The following is a 23,629-nucleotide window of genomic DNA, read 5'->3' as shown; positions in this document are numbered from 1 at the left end:
ACTTTCTTACCCCCAAATGCCCATTGGAGATAACTGCTGTCTACGCAGCTACATGCCAGCAGTTATTCACAGGATGCACAAATCTCCATCTACACTTCACTCTGCCTCAGAAAACAGTCAACGTTATCAAAGACTTGTCCCACTCTTTCTCCTCCCTGCATCCAAAGATACAGGAAATTGAACGCGTGCATCATCAGACTCAGGAACAGCTCTGTGATCAGGCGACTGAACAGTCCTTCCATAATCTTGTGTAGGAAAAAAACTGCAGATGCAGGTTGAAATCAAAGGTAGAAGAAGGGTCTCGACCCCAAACGTCACCCATTCCTTCTCTCCTGAGATGTTGCCTGACCAGCTGAGTTACTCCAGCATTTTGTGTCTACCTTCCATAAGCTTGGACACTGTCTGATTCACCTCCACCTCATTATGAATATTGGACTTTTGTTTAAGGCACTGATGTGCCACAATGCTGAGAACTGCAGCATATCTTTCCCTTTGCTCTACATATTCTACTTGAATTTGGCTTGATGGTATCTATATATAACACCAAGTGGACCCGTGTGGCCCCTTGTTCTGGACTCCCCCAACATTGGGAACATGTTTCCTGCCTCTAACGTGTCCAACCCCTTAATAATCTTATACGTTTCGATAAGATCTCCTCTCATCCTTCTAAATTCCATTGTATACAATTCCAGTGTATACAGGAACACTCACCCGCACACAGTCCATTTCTCTCCCTGTACCCGGTGGCACAGGGCTTCCTGTTGTCCTGAACAGTGAACTCCCTGTTGGTCTGCCAGCCCAACCAAGTGTAGAAGGGATTGAGCTGGTTCTGGCCGCTCTGTTGGATGTGGCTGATCTGACCGATGGAGACCAGTTGGGGCCTGAAGTCGATGATGCCACTGTTGTTCTGCCTCAGCTTTTCCAGCCCGGCACAAGACTTGGCATCAGCCAGCAGCTGCTTTCCCGGAGGACACAGGCACTTGTAGCTGCCGGCCATGTTGTGGCATTGGTAGCTGCAGGGCTTGGGCTGCTGCTGGCACTCGTCCACATCTATTACAACAAACGACATTGTTTAGTTTAGAGATACAGCGCGGGAACTGGCCCTTTGGCCCACCGAGTCCACACTGACCAGTGATCCCCGCATGTTAGACAATAGACAATAGGTGCAGGAGTAGGCCATTCGGCCCTTCAAGCCAGCACCACCATTCAATGTGATCATGGCTGATCATCATGTTAACACTATCCTAAACACACCAGAGACAATGTACATTTATACCAACCAATTAACCTACAAACCTGTACATCTTTGGCGTGTGGGAGGAAACCGAAGATCTCTTCAGCTGTTAATTGGCGTGGGAGGTTTGGTGATGTCAGATTGGAGGCGATCGGTATTGATGAATGTCGAAGACCAGAACAATACTGGCCTGAGGTGACATCCTCTGCCTATCGGATCCAGCCTGCACCACAGGTGCTTAATCTCCTGCTGCTGGGGCATGAGTCCAATCCTCGGTAGAGGACGCAGCATCACTGGGGAACAGAGATCTGAGCTTTCTGCTCTTGAGTTGTAGATAGAGTCATCCAGCATGGAAATAGACACTATGGCCTACATCACCCACATCCACCAAGATAGACAATAGACAATAGGTGCAGGAGGAGGCCATTCGGCCCTTCGAGCCAACACCGCCATTCAATGTGATCATGGCTAATCATTCTCGATCAGTACCCCGTTCCTGCCTTTTCCCCATACCCCCTGACTCCGCTATCCTTAAGAGCTCTATCTAGCTCTCTCTTAAATGCATCCAGATGCTAGTCCCATATCCCTCGAAAACTTTCCCATCTATTTGTCTGTCAAAATGACTTTTAAACCTTGATATTGTATCTGTCTCAACTCCTTCCTCTGTCAGCCCGTTCCATAAATCCATCCCCCTCTGTGTGAAAATTTGCCCCTCAGATAACTATAAAACCTTTCCCCGCTCAACTTAAACCTATGGCTTCTAGTTCTTGACACCCTACCCTGGGTAAACGATGGTCCGTTCACCCTATCAATTCCCATCATGATTTTATACATCTCTATAAGATCACCCCTCAGCCTCCTGCGCTCCAAGGAATAAAGTCCCAGCCTGTCCAACCTCTCCCTGCAGCTCAGGCCCTGGACTCCTGTTAATACCCTCGTAAATCAATTCCCATCATGATTTAATGCACCTCTATAAGATCACCCCTCAACATCCTGCGCTCCAAGGAATAAAGTCCCAGCCTGCCCCTCTTCTCCCGGCAGCCGAGGGCCTGGAGTCCTGGCAACATCCTCGTATATCCTCGCTGCGCTCTTTCCAACATAACGGCATATTTCCGACACCGAACGCAATACTGCGAGTGCGGGTTCACTAACGATGGTGCTCTTGCCCCCCGAGCCTGCCCTCGGCTACTTACCCAGGCACGGCCTTCCCATCCCTTGCGAGCGGTAGCCCCTGGGGCAGCTGCAGCGGTAACTGCCCACCGTGTTCTCACACTTCTGGTTGTAGCGGCACATGTGGGTCCCACCTTTGCACTCATCGACGTCTGCAGAAAGGAACGTTGGTCACAGAACTGGGAGAGCAGGGTGCTCCAGGTGGGTAAGGAAGAGGAACAACCAAACCAGGGCCGTTTTTACAGCATTATGGGCCCCCGGGCAAAGCAGTGTACTGGGGCCTCTACCGTTACTCTCCCCCAACCCCCTTTCCCTACCAGCCCCCCCCTGTCGTGCCAGCGAAAAGCACTTAGCGATGGACTTAGGGTGCTACTTTGTTGTGAAAAGCACTTACAGATCGCTGCGAGAAGCACTTAGTGACCGAAAATGTTGCGAAAAAAGCACTTATTGAACCTACATTTTTAAAGTAGTATTTATTTATTGCAAGTCACTTAACATACACAGATCAGCATGGGACCCCTATGCTCGTGGGCCCCCGGGCAAGTGCCCATCAGGCCCATGCGTTAAGACGGCCCTGAACCAAACAACCCACAATGGTCTTGGAGCATCGGAGCAGGAAGATCGCGGCGGAGCTGTAGATGGCTGGGCTACACTGCACTGTACACAGGAGAGAGCAGGGCGCAGAGATTTACATGGGATGGAAATATCTGGCTGGGCTGCAGTTGTTCCCTTTGGAACAGGTTTAGGTTCAGGTTTATTATTATCGCGTGTAGCGAGTTGCCGTGAATAGCTTTGTTTCGCACGCAGTCCAATCAAATCAGGTAGAAGGTATTTATTCACAAAATGCTGGAGTAACTCAGCGGGTCAGGCAGCATCTCGGGAGAGAAGGAATGGGCGACGTTTCGGGTCGAGACCCTTCTTCAGACTGAATCTAATCAGATAAGTCTGTACATAAATCAAGCCAAGCTCAAGGACAATGGGCAGAGCAAAGGGAAAGATGGAGTGTGCAGAATATAGTTCTTAGCATTGAGGTGCACCAACCAGTTCCACAGGCAATGTCCGCAATGGGGTCGAGGTGAATCAGGCAGTACCAAAGCTTATTGAACGACTGTTCACAGGCCTGATAACAGAGGGGAAGCGACTGTTCCTTAATCTGGTGGTGCGCACTTTCATGCTTCGTATCTTTTCCGGATGGGAGCAAAGAGAAGGAATGACTCTACGATGCCCAGTGCATGGGGAAGGGCTGGCTCTGCACCAAGGGTTGGGAGGCTGAGGTGGGGGGGGGGACTCACCGCCACAGGCTCCAGTGGGTTTGCGGATGGTGCCTCGGGGACAGTGCTCGAGGCAGTGGTAGCCCCCCTCAGTGTTCCGGCACTCCTGGTCTGGGTGGCAAACATTCATGTGGCATTCATTGATATCTGTGTTTGGAAAGAAATAATCCCACAGTGACCATTGGGACTATATAGTATAAGAAAATAACTGCTGATCCTGGTACAAATCAAAGGTATTCATTCACAAAATGCTGGAGTAACTCAGCAGGTCAGGCAGCATCTCAGGAGAGAAGGAATGGGTGACGTTTCGGGTCAAGACCCTTCTTCAGACTGAAGAATATGCTGGACTAGCCCAGTATGTCAACTTGGTCAGCATGGACCAGGTGGGCCGAATGGCCTGTTTCCGTGCTGTACATTCCATGACATAGTCAGAATAAGAGGTTATAATCACCATGAAGAATATAAAAGAGAGATAATCTAGGGAGGGCCTCTGAGGTGTTGAAGGCTCTCAAAGGTTCGAACCAAAAAAAGATACAAAGTGCTGAAGTAACTCAGTGGGTTACACAGCTTCTATGGAGCTCACCAGCTTAAAGTCTTCTTTAGACTTTAGACTTTAGAGATACAGCTCGGCCCACTGAGTCTGCCAGCATCGACCAGCGATCACCCTATACACTAACCTACACACACTAGGGACAATTTTACAACTTACTGAAGCCAATTAACCTACAAGCCTGTATGTCATTGGAGTGTGGGGGGAAACCAGGGCACCCGGATAAAACCCACATGGTCTCAGGGAGAACATACAAACTCCGTACAGACAGCACCCGTAGTCAGGATCGAACCTCGGTCTCTGGCGCTGTAAGGCAGCAGCTCTACAATTGCTCCACTGTGTCACTTCTCTGGAGAAAATGGATAGGTGACGTTTTGGGTCAGGACCCTTATTCACACTGCTCGGCTTTAACGGGCCAGTTTGCTTGTGTTGGGGACTCCAGATTTAGGGACCACTAATACATCCTGATTGCACGACAACCTCTTTATTCAGAGAGTGGTTAGAATATAGAGCTCACCAGCTTAAAAAGAAGAGTTGTAGTAATGGATTCCCAGGATAAACACATGAGGGGAATAGTTTTAGAAGAATATATTGATCGGAAGGTGGGTGGAGGCTTATGAGGAGTATAAACTCTGGCATGGACCACAGGCTCCCAAAGAAGTACAGATGTGTAGGTTAATTGGCATGGGTTGGTATAAGTGTCCCGAGTGTGTGTGTAGGCTTGTGTTATTGTGTGGGGATTGTTGGTCAGTGCGGACTCGGTGGGCCGAAGGGCCTGTTTCCGCGCTGTATCACTAAAACTAAAAACTGCAAGCTAAAACGAAAAGCAGAATGAAAGCTAGACTTTGGCCGAGGGGACAGATACTCACCGACACAGCGCTGGGCCAGGAGCTGGAAGCCAGGCCCACACGCACACCAGTAGGTGCCAATGGCATTGAGGCAACGCTGATGACAAGGAGGGCTGCTCGACTCCTTGCACTCATCGACATCTAGGAGGGAAAATGCACAGAGAAATAGACTTTAAAATCTACCTTGGTGTTGACCGATCTCATCCCTTCTTTGTTTCTCTGGGTCCCTCTTAGTTGTCGGCAGCCACCCCTCACCGGGTGCCCTTGTCAGGATTGAATCTTAAAAGGACTTTATTGGCTGCCTAGCACATTGCAATGTTCAGAAGTTGTGAAAGGTACCGCACATATTGCACTCTCCCATCCTTGCAAAGTGTCGTTGCACGCTGTAGATTTGCACCAATGTCAAGTCAAGTCAAGTCAATTATATTTGTATAGCACATTTAAAAACAACCCACGTTGACCAAAGTGCTGTACATCTGATTAGGTACTAAGGAAAAAAAATGAGACATACAGTAGCACACAAACAGTTCACAGCGCCTCCTCAATGAGCCTCAAACGCTAGGGAGTAGAAATAGGTTTTGAGCCTGGACTTAAAGGAGTCGATGGAGGGGGCAGTTCTGATGGGGAGAGGGATGCTGTTCCACAGTCTAGGAGCTGCAACCGCAAAAGCGCGGTCACCCCTGAGCTTAAGCCTAGACCGCGGGATAGTGAGTAGCCCCAAGTCGGCCGACCTGAGGGACCTGGAGTTAGAGAGGGGGGTTAGAAGATTTTTGATGTAGGGGGGGGGAATGTGTTACAATGCGAGTCAAGGAGGCATCATCAATGTTAATTCTGACCTCCTGGCAGTGGGTGAGAGCGAGATGCCACCTCAGACATGGGAAGTGATGAGGAGAGACAGGGAGAGATGTGGGGGAGGAAGGCCATGGAGGTAGGAAGAGGGCGCGGATGAAAAAGAGAGGGGGAACTGGCAGGCAGAGGGACATGGCAGCAGAGAAGGGCCATGGTACAGGAGAGGGCAATGGAGGAGGGGGGCAGGGACATGGAGGTGGGGAAGGGGTATGAAATGGGGAAGGATAGAAGGAGAGGAGGGTGGGATGCTGACCCACATTCACGTGTGTCTACCACAGGCATTGGTCATGAGGGGAAGGTGTGCCGGCAGTAGACAAGTTCATAGGTTCTCGGAGCGGAATGAGGCCATTCGGCCCATCAAGTCTACTCTACATGGCTGATCCCATTGTTCTCTGACGCAGTGTGTCACTTCACCAGTTGGTTACCAGTGGGTTAACCTTTCCTGGCAGACGGCTAATCCTTTAACACTGTTGCCTTGCCAAGCGGAGTGCCAGTACCTTCACAGCCAGGTCCTTTCGTAGACCGCCTGAAGCCAATTCCACAATGGACCGTGCAGCGGTATGAACCTGCCTCGTTCTGACAGTCTTGGCCAAAGTGGCAGGTGTGCGTCCCGAGCTCGCACTCATCAAAATCTGCCAAGTAAACAGGAAAAGAGACACATCAAAGGGAGAGTGTATGCTGACGAGAAAGAGTAGAGTTACGGGAGGCTGGGATTAACACCAGCACACGCTAGTTCAATGCCATTGCCGGTTAGGGACCCTTGTCTTAGCACCATGGGCTCCTTCTCCTGCCCAAGGCACTCCTTAGTGAAACCTGTCATTGGATAGAGGTCTTCAGTGCCACAGGTAATTCTGCCTCTCATCTGTAACTCTGTGGACAGAGGGGGTGAACATACCAAGAACACACGAGCAGCTGCTGAAGACCAACGTGTGTGAGTATGGCCGAGGGGAGCAGGCAAGACAAAGGATCAACATACTGGCCTCAGGGAAATCCAGATTCTCGGCAGAAATAAAAGGAAGCAAGAAGCATTTGTGACCGGATCAGAGGAGTCATCTTGGTCAGCGTGGATGAGTTGGGCCGAAGGGCCTATTTCAGTGCTGTATGACTCCAGGAAGAGGAATAGGCCGCTAAGCCTCTTGTGTCTGCTCTGCCAGAGCATGAGATTTTGGATGATCCCTTGACTAGTACGGGTGACAGGGGTTAGGGGGAAGAGGGCAGGAGAATAGGGTTTGGGAGAGATAGATCAGCCATGATTGAATGTGTTTCGCTTGGGCAGTTTACACCCCAGCGTTATGAAAATGTACTTCTCTAACTTCAAGTAACCCTTGCTTTCCCTCCCCCTCTCTCCAACCCTCCCCCTTCCCAGTTCTCCGACTAGTCTTATAAGAAAATAACTGCAGATGCTGGTACAAATCGATTTATTCACAAAATGCTGGAGTAACTCAGCAGGTCAGGCAGCATCTCGGGAGAGACAGTTCTCCGACTAGTCTTACTGTCTCCGACTACTTTATATCTGTTTGCTTTGATGTTATCTTCTCCCAGCTAATCAATGATCTATTCGACATTTCCCTTGATCTACATTCCCTTTGTCCTATTTTCACACTTCCTTATCTATATATCTCCCTCTCCCCTGATATCAGTCTGAAGAAGGGGCTCGATCTGAAACGTCACCCATTCCTTCTCTCCAGACCCTGCCCCGCTGAGTTACTCCAGCAGTTTGTGTCTATCTTCGGTTTAAACCAGCATCGGCAATTCCTTCCTATACATTGAATGGTGTAGAGTTGTTGGGCCAAATGGCCTGATTCTGCTCCTATCACTTATGAACTTATGATCCATCACCCCAGTGCCACCTCTGCACTGTCTCCATATCCCAATATCCTCGATCCCAGGTCCACTCCACGTTGATTCATGCGGGAAGGGAAAGAAGAAGTTCAGGCTGGCCTGGAGTAATGGGAAGCCCATTCCTCTGATGAATACTTCAACGTCCGCACACAGCTTTAGGCAGGAGAAGCAGAAACATTAGAAGATAACTGCAGATGCTGGTACAAATCGAAGGTATTTATTCACAAAATGCTGGAGTAACTCAGCAGGTCAGGCAGCATCTCGGGAGAGAAGGAATGGGTGACGTTTCGGGTCGAGACCCTTCTTCAGACTGCAGAGACATGTCGCTTTAGAACTGTGGTAGACTCTGGGACAATTTCACAACTTGAATACGAAAAGCTGACCTTGAGGCAACTGCAGACCCACCCAACAACCTTTTTCTATGCGTGAGGTTACAGCCCCTGTTCCAGTGTCTGAAGGGGCTGCTCCTCAAGTTCTGGCTCAATTTTAGCCCTACGCTTTTAATGTTTGGGCACCCGGTACAGAGGGGGGAGGGTCAGGAGGGTGGAGGGGGTCTCCCTGTCGGTCTGCTCCTGGGCCTGGCCAAGATGGCCATCCGCGGGTCCAGGAAGCGGGCAGTCGACGGCCTCACAAAGGTCGGCTGCCTACCCCTGTTCCGGGCTTACATCCGTGCCCGCGTGTCCCTGGAGAGGGAACACGCGGTGTCCACGGGGACACTGGAGGCCTTCCGGGAACGCTGGTCGCCGCGGGGGGTTGAATGTATTGTTGACAGAGATGGTGGGATTTTAATGTGATAATTGTTTATTTTGTAAACTGCCGATACAGGCGGCTTTTGTTTGATCACATTTTGCTTAGTATGTTTGTATGTTTTTCTTTGGAATAAAACTTTTATATTTAAAAAAAAACAACAAAAAAACCAAAACAACCTTTTCTATTTTTAGTTAATGTAAACCTCCGTGACAACCAGAACCTACCTGCACAGTACAGGTCTGAATCCAGCACAAATCCCTCAGGACACCGATCTCCTTTGGAGTCTGAAACATTCAGCAAGAAAGATTCAAACAAGAACACAGTGAGACATTCAGTCTTATAAAAAGAATGATTTGAACGCCTCCTGATGTGTGATTTGTTTGCACTTCCTTTACTATCCCTGCTCATATCCCTGGTTGGTGAAGATGGGTTTTTCAAGCATTTAACTTGTCATAGAGTCGTGGAGCTGAGCAACAAGTAAACAGGCCCTACAGACCACTTTGTCCATGTTGACCAACTTGGCATATTGACCTAGTCTCACTGGCTTGCATTTGGGCCAGAGCCGTCTAAACCTATCCTATCCATATACCTATCCGAGTGTGTTCTAAAAGTCACAATGGTATCTGCTTCTTTAGGTTCCTCCGGAAGCTTATCCACATATGGACGACCCACTGAGAGAAGAGGACTCAGGGAAAGAATCTCAAAGGAATTCACCTCCGAGGGGTTTCTGAAGAACTGACTCCACCAAAAATCAATTCTACATTTTCTTTGATCTCAATTCCCTTTGCCCTGTTTTCACACCTTCACACTTCCTTATCTATCTATCTATCTATCTATCTATCTATCTGTCTGTCTGTCTGTCTGTCTGTCTGTCTGTCTGTCTGTCTGTCTGTCTGTCTGTCTGTCTGTCTGTCTGTCTGTCTGTCTGTCTGTCTGTCTGTCTGTCTGTCTGTCTGTCTGTCTGTCTGTCTGTCTGTCTGTCTGTCTGTCTGTCTGTCTGTCTGTCTATCTATCTATCTATCTCCCTTCCCCCCTGACGTCAGTCTGAAGAAGGGTCTCGACCCGAAACATCACCCATTCCTTCTCTCCAGAGATGCTGCCTGTCCCTCTGAGTTGCTCCAGCTTTTTGTGTCTATCTTTGGTTCCACCAAAAGGAACACCTGATGTTAAGAATTGACAGCCCACGGCAATCCTGCTTAGAGTTTTGCCAGCAGGAGACACTCAAAGCAGAGGGAAATATTAGGATTATGAGGTACAGTGAGGTGTGCCCCAGAGTCCTGGCCAATACTGGACGTTCACACGGCTGGAATCAATGGAGCTGGGGACCTGCTCTACTGCTGATTGTGACCTTGGTGCTTGTAGTCTGGCTGCTATCTCCTCCTGTGTTAATTCAAGGGCTGAAAGGCACTTTGGGATGCCTCGAGAGCACGAGAGAGGGGGTGTAGAAATGTTATCTCCCTTCCTTTCCAGTAGAGTTTGCAGACAACTCTGAGGCTAAGTTCCAATTATGATCTTTTGCGGACTGTTTCCTTGGTTGCATTCTGGACTTTGATTTTGCACTATTAATGTTACCGAGAATTACGTTTATTTTTGTTTATTGTTCACTTATATACTGTGTGTTTTGTGTTTACAGGCCTGTTAAGCTGCAGCAAGTAAGAATTCTATTGTTGAATTGTTGGTACATGTGACAATTAAACACTCTTGACTCTTGCCCGCTATAGACAATAGGTGCAGGAGGAGGCCATTCGGCCCTTCGAGCCAGCACCGCCATTCAATGTGATCATGGCTGATCATTCTCACACACCATGTTCCACACACCACAGCAGTATTAGGGACCTAGACCTCAGACCTGCCTAAAACGCACCCCCCTAGTGGGCAGCACTATTCAAGGAGGCTCCCAACTAACACTGAGTCTTTCTATTTCAGTGGACTTCAGGGGAAAACTAACTCAAAGAGAAAATGCCAGATAGTTTCCGAGACAATTAGATGAGAGTTTGTGTAACTGGAGTGCTCACCTTTGCTGAAGGAGGTTGCGATGTGGAAGCTCAACTCCTCTGTTGTCTCGGAATAGTAGACGGAGATGTACTCAGCCTTCAGAATCTGTAGGGCAGAGGTCTGGCGGCCAAGTGTGGATTCGTACACAATGGTGTGGTTACATTGGAAGGAAATGGGTGAGCCGTCTTGGAGGAGCATTTGGTTCGACCATCCGTAGAGTTGCCCAGGACCGGTCTGAACGTAACTTTCACTGAAATCCTGTGTTAAAACAAGGAAGACCTTTAATTAATCCAGCCTGATATTCAGAAGCACATTGAGCACATTCAACAGGTGTTCATGGGTTAAGGGTTTCTGCTGCGGTCAGCTCAACCAAGATTGGGGCAACAGATTGGGGCAAGCAAACATTTAAATTAGAGAGCAGGTATCTCTTCAGCCTTGTCAGACGTTTAATGATCAACTCCATATTCATGCCCATTAATAAAGTCATAGTCATACAGCACGGGAACGGGTCCTCTGGCTCAACTTGTCTGTGCCGACCACGATGCCACAAATAAGATCACCCCTCACCCATGTGTTCTCCAAGGAACGGTTAGTTACTGACTGATGGGACTAGCTTCGATGGGGCTTCTTGGTTGGCATGGATGGCTTGGGCTGAAGGGCTTGTTTCTGTGCTTCATGAGGCAGGCAAACCACATTCAGAGTAATACTGAAGAAACTTGCTTCATGCCCAGGATTTGATCATTCCTGGCAATATCACCATTTATCACCCAGCACTACCTTCCTGTTCGCCCGCACCGAATCGTGGGGCTTGGGTCGGCCCCGCCGTGGACCTTTCACCGTCCGGCGCGGCCTGAAATAGGCCGTGGGATTTTCTCTGCCCGGCGGGGGCTTCAATGTCGGGAGCCCCGACCTCCCCGACGTGCAGCAGCGGCGGCAGCGTCTTCGCCCGCCCCGGATCGCGGGGCTTGGGTTGGCCCGCTGCGGACCTTTCACCGTCCGGCGCGGCCTGGAATGTGGCAACTTCAACAGCCTGACCGCGGGAGAAGACGGCAGGGGATGAGAAACGACATTCTGGCCTTCCATCACAGTGAAGAGGGGACTGGAGGAGACTCACTGTGATGGACGTTTCTTTTTTTTGGTTTTGTGTTGGTTTGTGGTTGTGTGCGTAATTGCTTATTTTATTGCTCTTACTGTTGGACTGTGGGTGACGAAATCTCGTCCGAAAGACTTTTTTTTTTTGGATGACAATGAAGGCAATTCTGATTCTGATTCTGTGGATGTAATTAAGAGTCAACCACACTGGAGAGTGTGTAATCAAAACAGGCCTGGTAGCTACGGGCAATATTAGTGGCCCAACAATGCAGTGGCTGCAAGCTTACTGTTCCAGCTTCCAGCTATTTAATTCCAGGTTTATTTAATTACTGGAACTTTAAACCCCCCAGTGCTTTAGTGGGATGTGAAGTCTCTGAATCAGTTGTTGGAAACTCTGGTTGCTAGTGTAGACATTTAACCACAGTGTTGAGAACAGCTGATAGCTGGATAAATTCTTGGCTGGATTTGGGATTGAGAAATACTCAAGAAAAAGTGCTGCAGCTAAATGCAGCGAATGGAACTTCCCCAATATTCCAACTTGGTTGGCACGGTCAAGGAGGGCCAAAGGGCCTGTTTCCATGCTGTACCATGACTCCATGTCTATGACCAGATGCTTTGACAAGGAGCAGGTCTCAGTACAATTACATCAAAGTTAACATTTTCCATGCAGGACGGAGAAAATGCCTGAAATTTGTTCTGAGACACTAAGTGATGAATAACAAATGGAGAACATTGTGTTATTAACTGTGAAAGGGTGCATGATACCGAGGCGTTACATCAGCAGGAGGGTTAAAGAGATATACTCGCCTTCACAGTGATGTCTGCACTTGCCAGGGTTCTGGGGACATTACCATTGATCACAATGTCGAACAGGAGCACTCCCTCTAAGTCCACGCCACGGGAGACGTGCGTCATTCGAAGGACTTCACCTGAGCATCGGAAAAATGTTTCAGTTCCAACAGCTTTGTGTGCACTCAGTGCAAGGGAGCCAGTCTCACTTTAATACCCAGCCCTTGTTATAAAGCGTGGCTCTCGCCTCTGGTCACGGACAGTGGGAGTGCTCTGACGTAAACTGAGAGAGTCAAAAGAGTGTTTCACTTTCTGCTGATTGGAACACTGCTCCCCACCCACGTCCCCCATGTTAGCTTCACTCTTCACACACAAGTGCAGCACAGTTTCTCTCAACAACTGTCATTAAGCAGAGAACATTTACCAGGATGTTGCCAGGATTCGAGGGCCTGAGCTACAAGGAGAGGTTGGGTAGGCTAGGACTTTATTCCTTGGAGCGCAGGAGGCTGAAGGGTGATCTTATAGAGGTGTATAAAAATCATGAGGGGAATAGATAGGGTAGGGGATAAGAAAAATAGAGGACATAGGTTTAAGATGAGACGGGAAAGATCAAAGGGTACATTTTTCACACAGGGTGGCGGGTATAAGAAACGAGCTGCCAAAAGAGATAGTGGAAGCAGGTTCTACAACAGCATTTATCAAACATTTGGACTGGTACATGGGAGGGAATGGTTTAGAGGGATGAAGGCTAAACGCAGACATCTGGGACTTGTAGATGGGGCATCGTGGTCTGCATACACATGGTAGCATTTCTCTGTGGTCTGGCTCCACAACAGGTCCCAACTCTGGGTGGCAGGCACTTACTTACCTGTTGCAAACTCCACTTGCGATTCCTGCCTGAAAACTCCCTTCGTCAGTGAGAACCCGTTTGTGGTTCCCGGTGCTGGGTTGGCGACTGACCAGTAAATCGGGGTGAAGGTGGAGGCTAATACCCTTATCAGAGGGCCTAGAACAAGGGGCAACCGGGGAAGAACAGTCAGAGCAAGAACACCAAACACCTGCAGTCTAATAAAGCAACAGATGAAGGGATTAAAAGTACCATTAGCAAATTTGCAGATGATACTAAGCTGGGGGGTAGTGTGAATTGTGTGGAAGATGCAATAAGGCTGCAGGGTGACTTGGACAGGTTGTGTGAGTGGGCGGATACATGGCAGATGCAGTTTAATGTAGATAAGTGTGAGGTTATTCACTTTGGAAGTAAGAATAGAAAGGCAGATTATTATCTGAATGGTGTCAAGTTAGGAAGAGGGGATGTTCAACGAGATCTGGGTGTCCTAGTGCATCAGTCACTGAAAGGAAGCATGCAGGTACAGCAGGCAGTGAAGAAAGCCAATGGAATGTTGGCCTTCATAACAAGAGGAGTTGAGTATAGGAGCAAAGAGGTCCTTCTACAGTTGTACCGGGCCCTGGTGAGACCGCACCTGGAGTACTGTGTGCAGTTTTGGTCTCCAAATTTGAGGAAGGATATTCTTGCTATTGAGGGCGTGCAGCGTAGGTTCACTAGGTTAATTCCCGGAATGGCGGGACTGTCGTATGTTGAAAGGCTGGAGCAATTAGGCTTGTATACACTGGAATTTAGAAGGATGAGGGGGGATCTTATTGAAACATATAAGATAATTAGGGGATTGGACACATTAGAGGCAGGAAACATATTCCCAATGTTGGGGGAGTCCAGAACAAGGGGCCACAGTTTAAGAATAAGGGGTAGGCAATTTAGAACGGAGATGAGGAAGAACTTTTTCAGTCAGAGAGTGGTGAAGGTGTGGAATTCTCTGCCTCAGAAGGCAGTGGAGGCCAGTTCGTTGGATGCTTTCAAGAGAGAGCTGGATAGAGCTCTTAAGGATAGCGGAGTGAGGGGGTATGGGGAGAAGGCAGGAACGGGGTACTGATTGAGAGTGATCAGCCATAATCGCATTGAATGGCGGTGCTGGCTCGAAGGGCTGAATGGCCTACTCCTGCACCTATTGTCTATTGTCTATTGTCTATTAACAGTTTCAAAAGATGAACAATGAATAAAAATTGGTTGATATGCTATGGCATCAGTGGGGGAGGAAACCACAATTAACGTGTTAGATTAGTTGGGAAGTTTACTGAACAGAGTGCAGAAGAGGTTTACCAGAATGCTGCCTAGATTAAGGGGGATTAGCCACAAGGAGAGGTCAGACAAGCTTGAATTATGTTCTCTTGAACACTGGGGAGTGAGGGGAGACCTGAGAGATGTGTATACAATTATGGGAGGCATAGACAAGGTAGTCAGGCAGAACCATTTCCATGGGGTAGAAATATCAAATATTAGAGGACGTATATCTTTAAGGTGCGAGGAGCAAAGTTTCAAGGAGATGTGCAGGAGAAATGTTTTGTCCACAGAGGGTGTTGGCGGGGGAACGTGTTGCTGGGGGGGGGGGGGGGGGGGGGGGGGGGTGGTGGAGGCAAATGTGATAGTGGCATTTAAGGGGCTTTTGGATCGGCATGCGGGGAATGGATGGACATGGAGGCAGAGGAGATGTGTTTATCTTGGCATTATGTTCAGTAAGGACATTGTGGGCCGAAGGGCCCGTTGCTTTGCTGCACTGTTCTGCTGTATGTTATTATTAGTACACATTGAGTGGGACTCTTTGTCACAGGGACCGTGTTGGTGATCGTGGCGTCACAGTGGGTTAGGGTCAGAAGCATAATTTCTTCATGCAGCCCAACCAAGCCTGGCGTTGGGACAGTCCAGGTCCAGTGTCGGTCCCGCATCTGGGGTGGGTTTGAAACCAAATCAAGAGACTTCAGGAAAGGTGGAGGAAAAATTGGTGAGAGGTGTCTCTCACGGGTCAAAACCTCATGAGGCCAGAGTGGGACGTGGGGGCGGTCAGCATGCCGAGGTTCAGGGAGCGGTGCTGAGACGCGAGTAAATGATGTGGGAAACGGCTGGCAGTGAGGCACCATGTGGGTGGCACCCCCATCACCACACCATTATAGAAGCAAAGAGGTCCTTCTGCAGTTGTACAGGGCCCTGGTGAGACCGCACCTGGAGTACTGTGTGCAGTTATACCGGGCCCTAGTGAGACCGCACCTGGAGTACTGTGTGCAGTTTTGGTCTCCAAATTTGAGGAAGGATATTCTTGCTATTGAGGGCGTGCAGCGTAGGTTTACTAGGTTAATTCCCGGAATGGCGGGACTGTCGTATGTTGAAAGACTGGAGCGACTAGGCTTGTATACACTGGAATTTAGAAGGATGAGAGGGGATCTTATCGAAACGTATAAGATTATTAAGGGGTTGGGCACGTTAGAGGCAGGAAACATGTTCCCAATGTTGGGGGAGTCCAGAACAAGGGGCCACAGTTTAAGAATAAGGGGTAGGCCATTTAGAACTGAGATGAGGAAAAACTTTTTCAGTCAGAGAGTTGTGAATCTGTGGAATTCTCTGCCTCAGAAGGCAGTGGAGGCCAATTCTCTGAGTGCATTCAAGAGAGAGCTAGATAGAGCTCTGAAGGATAGCGGAGTCAGGGGGTATGGGGAGAAAGCAGGAACGGGGTACTGATTGAGATTGATCAGCCATGATCACATTGAATGGCGGTGCTGGCTCGAAGGGCCGAATGGCCTCCTCCTGCACCTATTGTCTATTGTCTATTGACCACACAATACCAACCGATCGTGACGGGCAGGTTCTGGATGATGGCCTGAACACTCGTGATGCCGGTGGCAGAGTTCTCCGTCACGTTAGCGTCCAGGAACGCAACGCCAAATTCCTTGTCGTTGATAATTCCGATCAGGCTTCCCCGAGCCCTCCCAGGAATACCTGCAACATTGGACAGGTCTGGTTAGTCCAAAGACAATGAAAGACGAGGTACTTTTACCCTTAGCGGGAACGGGTTGCATTTCCTTTTGGAGAGGCACAGTGGCTCAGGTGATAGAGCCACCGCCTCACAACGCCGGCGACGCAGGCTGGATCCTGACCCTGGGTGCTGTTTATGTGGAGTTTGCACGTTCTCCATGTGACCACATGGGTTTCCTCTGAGTGCTCCGGTCTCCTCCCACATCCCACAAAGATGCACAGGCTTATGGGCCGTGGTGTGTAGGGAGTGGATGTGAAAGTGAGATAACGAACAACCAGTGTGAATGGGTGGCGCACATGGTGGGTTGAAGATCCTGTTTCCATGTTGTGCTGCGTCTTTCAATCAAAACACCGCTTGCTTTGAAACCGGTCCTGCCTCACTGCCCCACAGACAGAGGAAGCGTTGTACACCAGAATCTGTTGATAACCATCCTCACTATCTGTGGTACCTCCCACTTTTAGTGCCATCTGCAAGCTTACTAATCATGCTTTGTACGTTCTCATCCAAATCATTGATCTAAACCAATGGGGGTCGGCATCGATCCCTGCGGCCCACCACTCTTCAAAGCCAATTCTCCATCCAGTCGCCTAGCTCGCACTGGATCCCATGTGATCTAATCTTCCAGAGCAGTGGACCGCGGGTCTGTCGTGCGGGAGTGCTGACCCACTGGGTCTTGAACCACTGGTCTGTACAGGCCCCCCCCACCTGCCCGCCCTCACACACACCTGGGCACGGGTCCAGGCCACAGCTGGCAGACTCCTCATCATCGCCAGGGCAGGGTCTGCCGCTGCCGTTGGGGGCAGGGCTGTCGCATCTCCGGTCTCTCCGCCGCTTGCCCTCGCCACAGGATGCCGAACACTCACTCCACGGCTGCCAGGCGCTCCACCCGCCATTCACTGCCACAGACAAGGCCAATGCAATCAACAATTCATGACGTGGCCAAGGTGTGTGTGAGAGAGAGAGAGAGAGAGAGAGAGAGAGAGAGAGAGAGAGAGAGAGAGAGAGAGAGAGACGTACAGCACGGAGGCAGCCAGCCCTCAGCCCACTTGCCCAGCTGAACCAGTACTTTAAAGCAAGACACTGACAGATTCTTCACTAGTAAAGGTGTCAGTTATGGGGAGAAGGCAGGAGATTGGGGTTGAGAGGGAAAGATAGATCAGCCATGATTGAATGAGGGAGTAGACTCGATGGGCCAAACGGCTTGATTCTGCACCAATGACATGAACTTATCAAGATCCTGCTATCATTGTTGATAATCATCTTCACTATCTGTGATACCACCCACTTTTAGTTCCACCTGCAAGCTTATTAATCATGCTTTGTACGTTCTCATCCAAATCGTTGATATAAACCACAAACACCAATGGGGGGTCAGCATTGATCCCTGGAGACCAACACTCTTCAAAGTGTTGAGGGCTATTGAGGGCATGCAGCGTAGGTTTACTAGGTTAATTCCCGGAATGGCGGGACTGTCAAATGTTGAAAGACTGGAGCGACTAGGCTTGTATACACTGGAATTTAGAAGGATGAGAGGAGATCTTATCGAAACGTATAAGATTATTAAGGGGTTGGACACGTTAGAGGCAGGAAACATGTTCCCAATGTTGGGGGAGTACAGAACAAGGGGCCACAGTTTAATAATAAGGGGTGGGCCATTTAGAACTGAGATGAGGAAAAACTTTTTCAGTCAGAGAGTTGTGAATCTGTGGAATTCTCTGCCTCAGAAGGCAGTGGAGACCAATTCTCTGACTGCATTCAAGAGAGAGCTGGATAGAGCTCTTAAGGATAGCGGAGTCAGGGGGTATGGGGAGAAGGCAGGAACGGGGTACTGATTGAGAATGATCAGCCACGATCACATTGAATGGCGGTGCTGGCTCGAAGGGCCGAATGGCCTCCTCCTACACCTATTGTCTATTGTCTATTGTCTAAAGCCTCCAGTCGGAAAAACAACCTTCCACCAGCACCCTCTGCTTTCTTTCATGAAGCAAATTCTCTATCCAGTCGCCTGGCTTTCGTTGGATCCCATGTGATCTAATCTTCCAGAGCAGTCTACCATGCGGCACCTTATCAAATGCCTTGCTGAAGTCCATCTAGACAATGTCTCTGGCATTGCCCTCATCAACCTTTGTGGTTACTTCTTCAAAAAACTCAACCAGATTCGTAAGACATGATCTTTCACACACAACACCATGCAGGCTATCCCTGATTAGTCTATCCAAATGCATATATATCAAAGATAGACACAAAATGCTGGAGTAACTCGGCGGGACAGGCAGCACCTCTGGAGAGAAGGAATGGGCGATGTTTCCGGTCGAAACCTTCTTCGGATATGTCACATCCCTCAGTGAGTGCATCAAGGAAAAACTGACGGAGAGCAGAGACTTTCAATGGGCAGCGTGTGTTAGAAAACAAGTGTCACAAGGTAGCTTTATAGTTGCTCTAAGAAAATTAATGTACATGTAGTACAATGCATTCAAGAGGGAGCTAGATAGAGCTCTTAAGGATAGCGGAGTCAGGGGGTATGGGGAGAAGGCAGGAACGGGGTACTGATTGAGAGTGATCAGCCATGATCACATTGAATGGCGGTGCTGGCTCGAGGGGCCAAATGGCCTCCATCTGCACCTTTTGTCTATTGTCTATTGTCTAATATGAAAGTTATTATGTACAATGCTATTAAGTTACACCATTATGGGGAAAAGATGATTAAGTTTAAATCTTGCAGAAAATTGGCTTAATTGCCTCAGCATGTAGTCAACACAGCATAACCCGGGGCGGATCTGATGATGTGTGATATCAGTACCGACTAGTTTTATAAATATCGTCAATAGTTAACGATATTAACGAATCAGCAGGGACAGGCAGCATCTCTGGTGAGAAGGAATGGTGTCGTTTTGGGTCAAGACCCTTCTTCTGACCAGCTTTTTGTGTCTCTCTTCAGCATAAACAGTTCCATCCTACACAATAGTTAACACTGTTTGAAGTGGGTTCCGAGCTGCAGTTCCCATCTTTGACCAGCAAGTGGTGCAATTGACCAGGAGCTGAGTGGAACATGAACATTGGACAATCTCGCACCAGGTTCTAGGTTATTAATCCATTTACACACCCACAAGTCGAGTCAAGTCAAGTTTATTTGTCACATGCACATACACGATGTGCAGTGAAATGAAAGTGGCAATGCCTGCGGAATGCCTGCAAGGAACTGTGAGAGAGGATTAATATCCAGATGAACAAAATGCTGTGTTGTATTTTACTGCGGGTAGTATTAGGGATATTTTACAATATTTTCTCTCATGTTATTAAGAAGTCTGTTGTTTAGCTTGGTGTCATTGTTAAGGTGAGAGGGGCAAAATTTAAAGGAGATGTGTGGGACAAGTTTTTTTACTTGTTTTTTTATTGTAGCTGCTACAGTGCCTTTCTTTTATTTCTCATCATCCAACGCGTTCCCTTTCCTTATTAATTTTTGGTCATTCATTGCTGAAATTCAAAATTTCCCCCATCTGTGATTACCTCACCATTCCTCTACCTCTCCACTCCTTTCCTTCTCCCTCCCCTCCATTCCTTTCCCTCTTCCCACCATCACTCCCCCTCTTCCCACCATCCGCCCTTTCTCCCCTCCCTTCCCTCTCCCTCTCATCCCTCCCCATCATTCCTCCCATCGCCATCCCTCCCTCTTTCCCCACTATCCCTCCCCCTCTCCCCACATTCCCACTCCCTCTCCCCACATTCCCACCCCCTCTCCCCACATTCCCTCCCCCTCTCCCCACATTCCCTCCCCTCTCCCCACATTCTCTCCCCTCTCCCCACATTCCCGCCCTCTCCCCACATTCCCACCCCCTCTCCCCACATCCCATCTCCCCACATTCCCTCCCCCTCTCCCCACATTCCCAACCCCTCTCCCCACTTTCCCACCCCCTCTCCTCACATTCCCACCCTCTCTCCCCACATTCCCGCCCTCTCCCCACATTCCCACCCCCTCTCCCCACATCCCATCTCCCCATATTCCCTCCCCCTCTCCCTACATTCCCACCCTCTCCCCACATTCCCACCCCCTCTCCCCACATTCCCACTCCCTCTCCCCACATTCCCACCCCCTCTCCCCACATTCCTTCCCCTCTCCCCACATCCCATCTCCCCAAATTCCCTCCTCCTCTCCCCACATTCCCACCCCCTCTCCCCACATTCCGACCCCCTCCCTACATTCCCACCTCCTCTCCTCACATTCCCACCCCCTCTCCCCACATTCCCACCCCTCTCCCCACATTCCCTCCCCTCTACCCACATTCCCACCTCCTCTCCTCACATTCCCACCCCTTCTCCCCACATTCCCTCCCCTCTACCCACATTCCCTCCCCCTCTCCCCACATTCCCTCCCCTCTCCCCACATTCCCTCTGCTCTTCCCACATTCCCACCCCCTCTCCCCACATTCCCTCCCCTTCTCCCCACATTCCCACCCCCTCTCCCCACATTCCTTCCCCTCTCCCCACATCCCATCTCCCCAAATTCCCTCCTCCTCTCCCCACATTCCCACTCCCTCTCCCCACATTCCGACCCCCTCCCTACATTCCCACCTCCTCTCCTCACATTCCCACCCCCTCTCCCCACATTCCCACCCCTCTCCCCACATTCCCACCCCTCTCCCCACATTCCCTCCCCTCTCCCCATATTCCCACCCCCTCTCCCCACATTCCCACCCCCTCTCCCACATTCCCTCCCCTCTCCCCACATTCCCTCCCCTCTCCCCACATTCCCTCCCCCTCTCCCCATATTCCCTCCCCCTCTCCCCACATTCCCTGTCCCACCCCCTCTCCCCACATTCCCACCCCCTCTCCCCACATTCCCTGTCCCACCCCCTCTCCCCACATTCCCACCCCCTCTCCCCACATTCCCCGTCCCACCCCCTCTCCCCACATTCCCACCCCCTCTCCCCACATTCCCTCCCCCTCTCCCCACATTCCCTGTCCCACCCCCTCTCCCCACATTCCCTCCCCCTCTCCCCACATTCCCTCCCCCTCTCCCCACATTCCTACCCCCTCTCCCCACATTCCCACCCCCTCTCCCCACATTCCCTCCCCCTCTCCCCACATTCCCTGTCCCACCCCCTCCCCCCACATTCCCACCCCCTCTCCCCACATTCCCACCCCCTCTCCCCACATTCCCTCCCCCTCTCCCCACATTCCCACCCCCTCTCCCCACATTCCCTCCCCCTCTCCCCACATTCCCTCCCCCTCTCCCCACATTCCCACCCCCTCTCCCCACATTCCCTCCCCCTCTCCCCACATTCCCTGTCCCACCCCCTCTCCCCACATTCCCTCCCCCTCTCCCCACATTCCCTCCCCCTCTCCCCACATTCCTACCCCCTCTCCCCACATTCCCACCCCCTCTCCCCACATTCCCTCCCCCTCTCCCCACATTCCCTGTCCCACCCCCTCTCCCCACATTCCCACCCCCTCTCCCCACATTCCCACCCCCTCTCCCCACATCCCATATCCCCACATTGCCCTCTCTCCACATTCCCACCCCCTCTCCCCACATTCCCACCCGTCTCCCATCATTGCCCCCCAGTTCAGCCCGCGTGCCGGCCCTCAGCTTACCCGTGCATGTCCCGGTGCCACATCTCTGCATTTGTACGTGGGGCCCGGAGCAGGTCTTGCCGCCGCTGGCTGGAGGGGGGTTGCTACACGACCGGTGGCGTTTGCTCTGCCCTCCCCCGCAGGTCTGGCTGCATGGATTCCAGGCGCTCCAGGAAGTCCACTTCCCATCCACTGCCAACACAAGGGAGACCCGAGTCATCAGGACAGAACTAACGCTCCATCTCCATCTCCATCATCTCTCCGGTCACACAGCCCCTGCCCAATACTGTACAGCCCCAGGCTGTGTGAGTTTATAATCCCCATTGATGGCCGCTTGTGGGATCCTGTTGTGCACAAGATGGCTGCCACATGGCCTGCGTCACAGAAGTGACTGTGTGTCAAGAATATCTCATTATCCATCATGGAATCCCGAGCATGGACACTCACAGAGTTAGGATAATGAACACAGAACAGCACAGCACAGGAACAGGCCCTTCGGCCCACATTGTCCATGCCACACGATACCCAAGTTAAACTAATCTCATCTGCCTGTATGTGATCCATATCCCTCCAATCTCTGTGCATCCAAGTGCCTATCTAAAAGTCTCTTACATACCACTATCGTATCTGCCCCCCACCACCACCCCTGGCGGTGTGTTCCAGTTAGGGGTGAAACAGCTGCACTCCCAAATACGGGACAAGGTGACGTCACCGCCCCGCACCTCACATGACCTCACCCAGCCAGCGGCCATGTGCTCCCGCTCCACCAACGGTGGCCGCCCGGGCCGGGAGGCGGGTTGCTATGCAACTTCCATTAGGCGACTGGGCCTAACCGGGCCTACTGTCCGGTATAGGAAAAAACTGCCGATGCTGGTTAAAATCGAAAGAAGACACACAATGCTGGAGTAACTCAGCGGGACAGGCAGCATGTCAGGAGAGGAGGAGTGGGTGATGTTTTGGAACAAGACCGTTCTTCAGACTTGACTCTTCGGGGTCTTGACCCGAAACGTCACCCATTCCTTCTCTCCCGAGATGCTGCCTGACCAGCTGAGTTACTCCAGCATTGTGTGTCTACCTACACTGTCCAGGACTGCTGCAGCCCCCAGGCTGCAGTGTCTGGGCTACAATGTCCGGGCATGCAGTGTCCGGGCCTAGTACAGGGCAAGGGCGGTCATGTACGGGACAAACCAATTTAGCCCAAAATACAGGATGTCCCTGCTAATACAGGATTGTATCATTCCTTCTCTCCCGAGATGCTGCCTGACCTGCTGAGTTACTCCAGCATTTTGTGAATAAATCGATTTGTACCAGCATCTGCAGTTATTTTCTTATAACACATGACGGTTGGCAACCCTAGTCCAGGCACCCACCACTCTGTGTAAAAAAACCATGTCCTGCACATCTTTTAAATTCTGCCCCTCTTACCTTAAATCTACACATTCTGGTCTTTGATATTTCCATTCTGGGTGAAAAGATTCTGACCATTTACCCTAACTATGCATCCCATAATTTTATATTCTTCTATCAGGGCTCCATCTCAACCTCCAACCTTCAGGGAAGTAACCCAAGTTTGACCAACCTCTCCCTGTAGCTAACACCATGTAAACCAGGCATTATTCTGGTAAACCTCTTCAAGTTGGGCCGATGGGCTTGTTTCCACGCTGTGTGACTCCATGACTCTATCGTGGTCCACTCCCACCATCAGCCCGTGGTCCAAAGATACTAGAGGAGCAAGATGGACCACTCCGTTGAAATCGCCAATACTGAAGTGTAGTACGCAAAGGAGC

General features: G+C 50.3%; 1 protein-coding gene across 1 annotated transcript in view; it reads right to left on the bottom strand.

Moving 5' to 3' along the window:
- The window catches only part of LOC144608493 (hemicentin-1-like), a 259,005-nt gene that overhangs the window by 6,502 nt on the left and 228,874 nt on the right, over nt 1-23,629 (bottom strand). Inside the window, 12 exon segments of the mRNA XM_078426331.1 lie at nt 712-1,050; nt 2,428-2,556; nt 3,697-3,822; nt 5,095-5,214; nt 6,420-6,554; nt 8,739-8,798; nt 10,530-10,767; nt 12,409-12,530; nt 13,259-13,396; nt 16,085-16,234; nt 16,997-17,167; nt 21,864-22,034. Of these exon segments, the coding sequence (XP_078282457.1) occupies nt 712-1,050; nt 2,428-2,556; nt 3,697-3,822; nt 5,095-5,214; nt 6,420-6,554; nt 8,739-8,798; nt 10,530-10,767; nt 12,409-12,530; nt 13,259-13,396; nt 16,085-16,234; nt 16,997-17,167; nt 21,864-22,034 (1,899 nt within the window).

This window comes from Rhinoraja longicauda, chromosome 31 (genome assembly GCF_053455715.1).
Source record: "Rhinoraja longicauda isolate Sanriku21f chromosome 31, sRhiLon1.1, whole genome shotgun sequence".
In the NCBI taxonomy this organism is placed as follows: Eukaryota; Metazoa; Chordata; class Chondrichthyes; order Rajiformes; family Arhynchobatidae; genus Rhinoraja; species Rhinoraja longicauda.
This window is presented reverse-complemented; position numbering and strand designations above follow the sequence as displayed.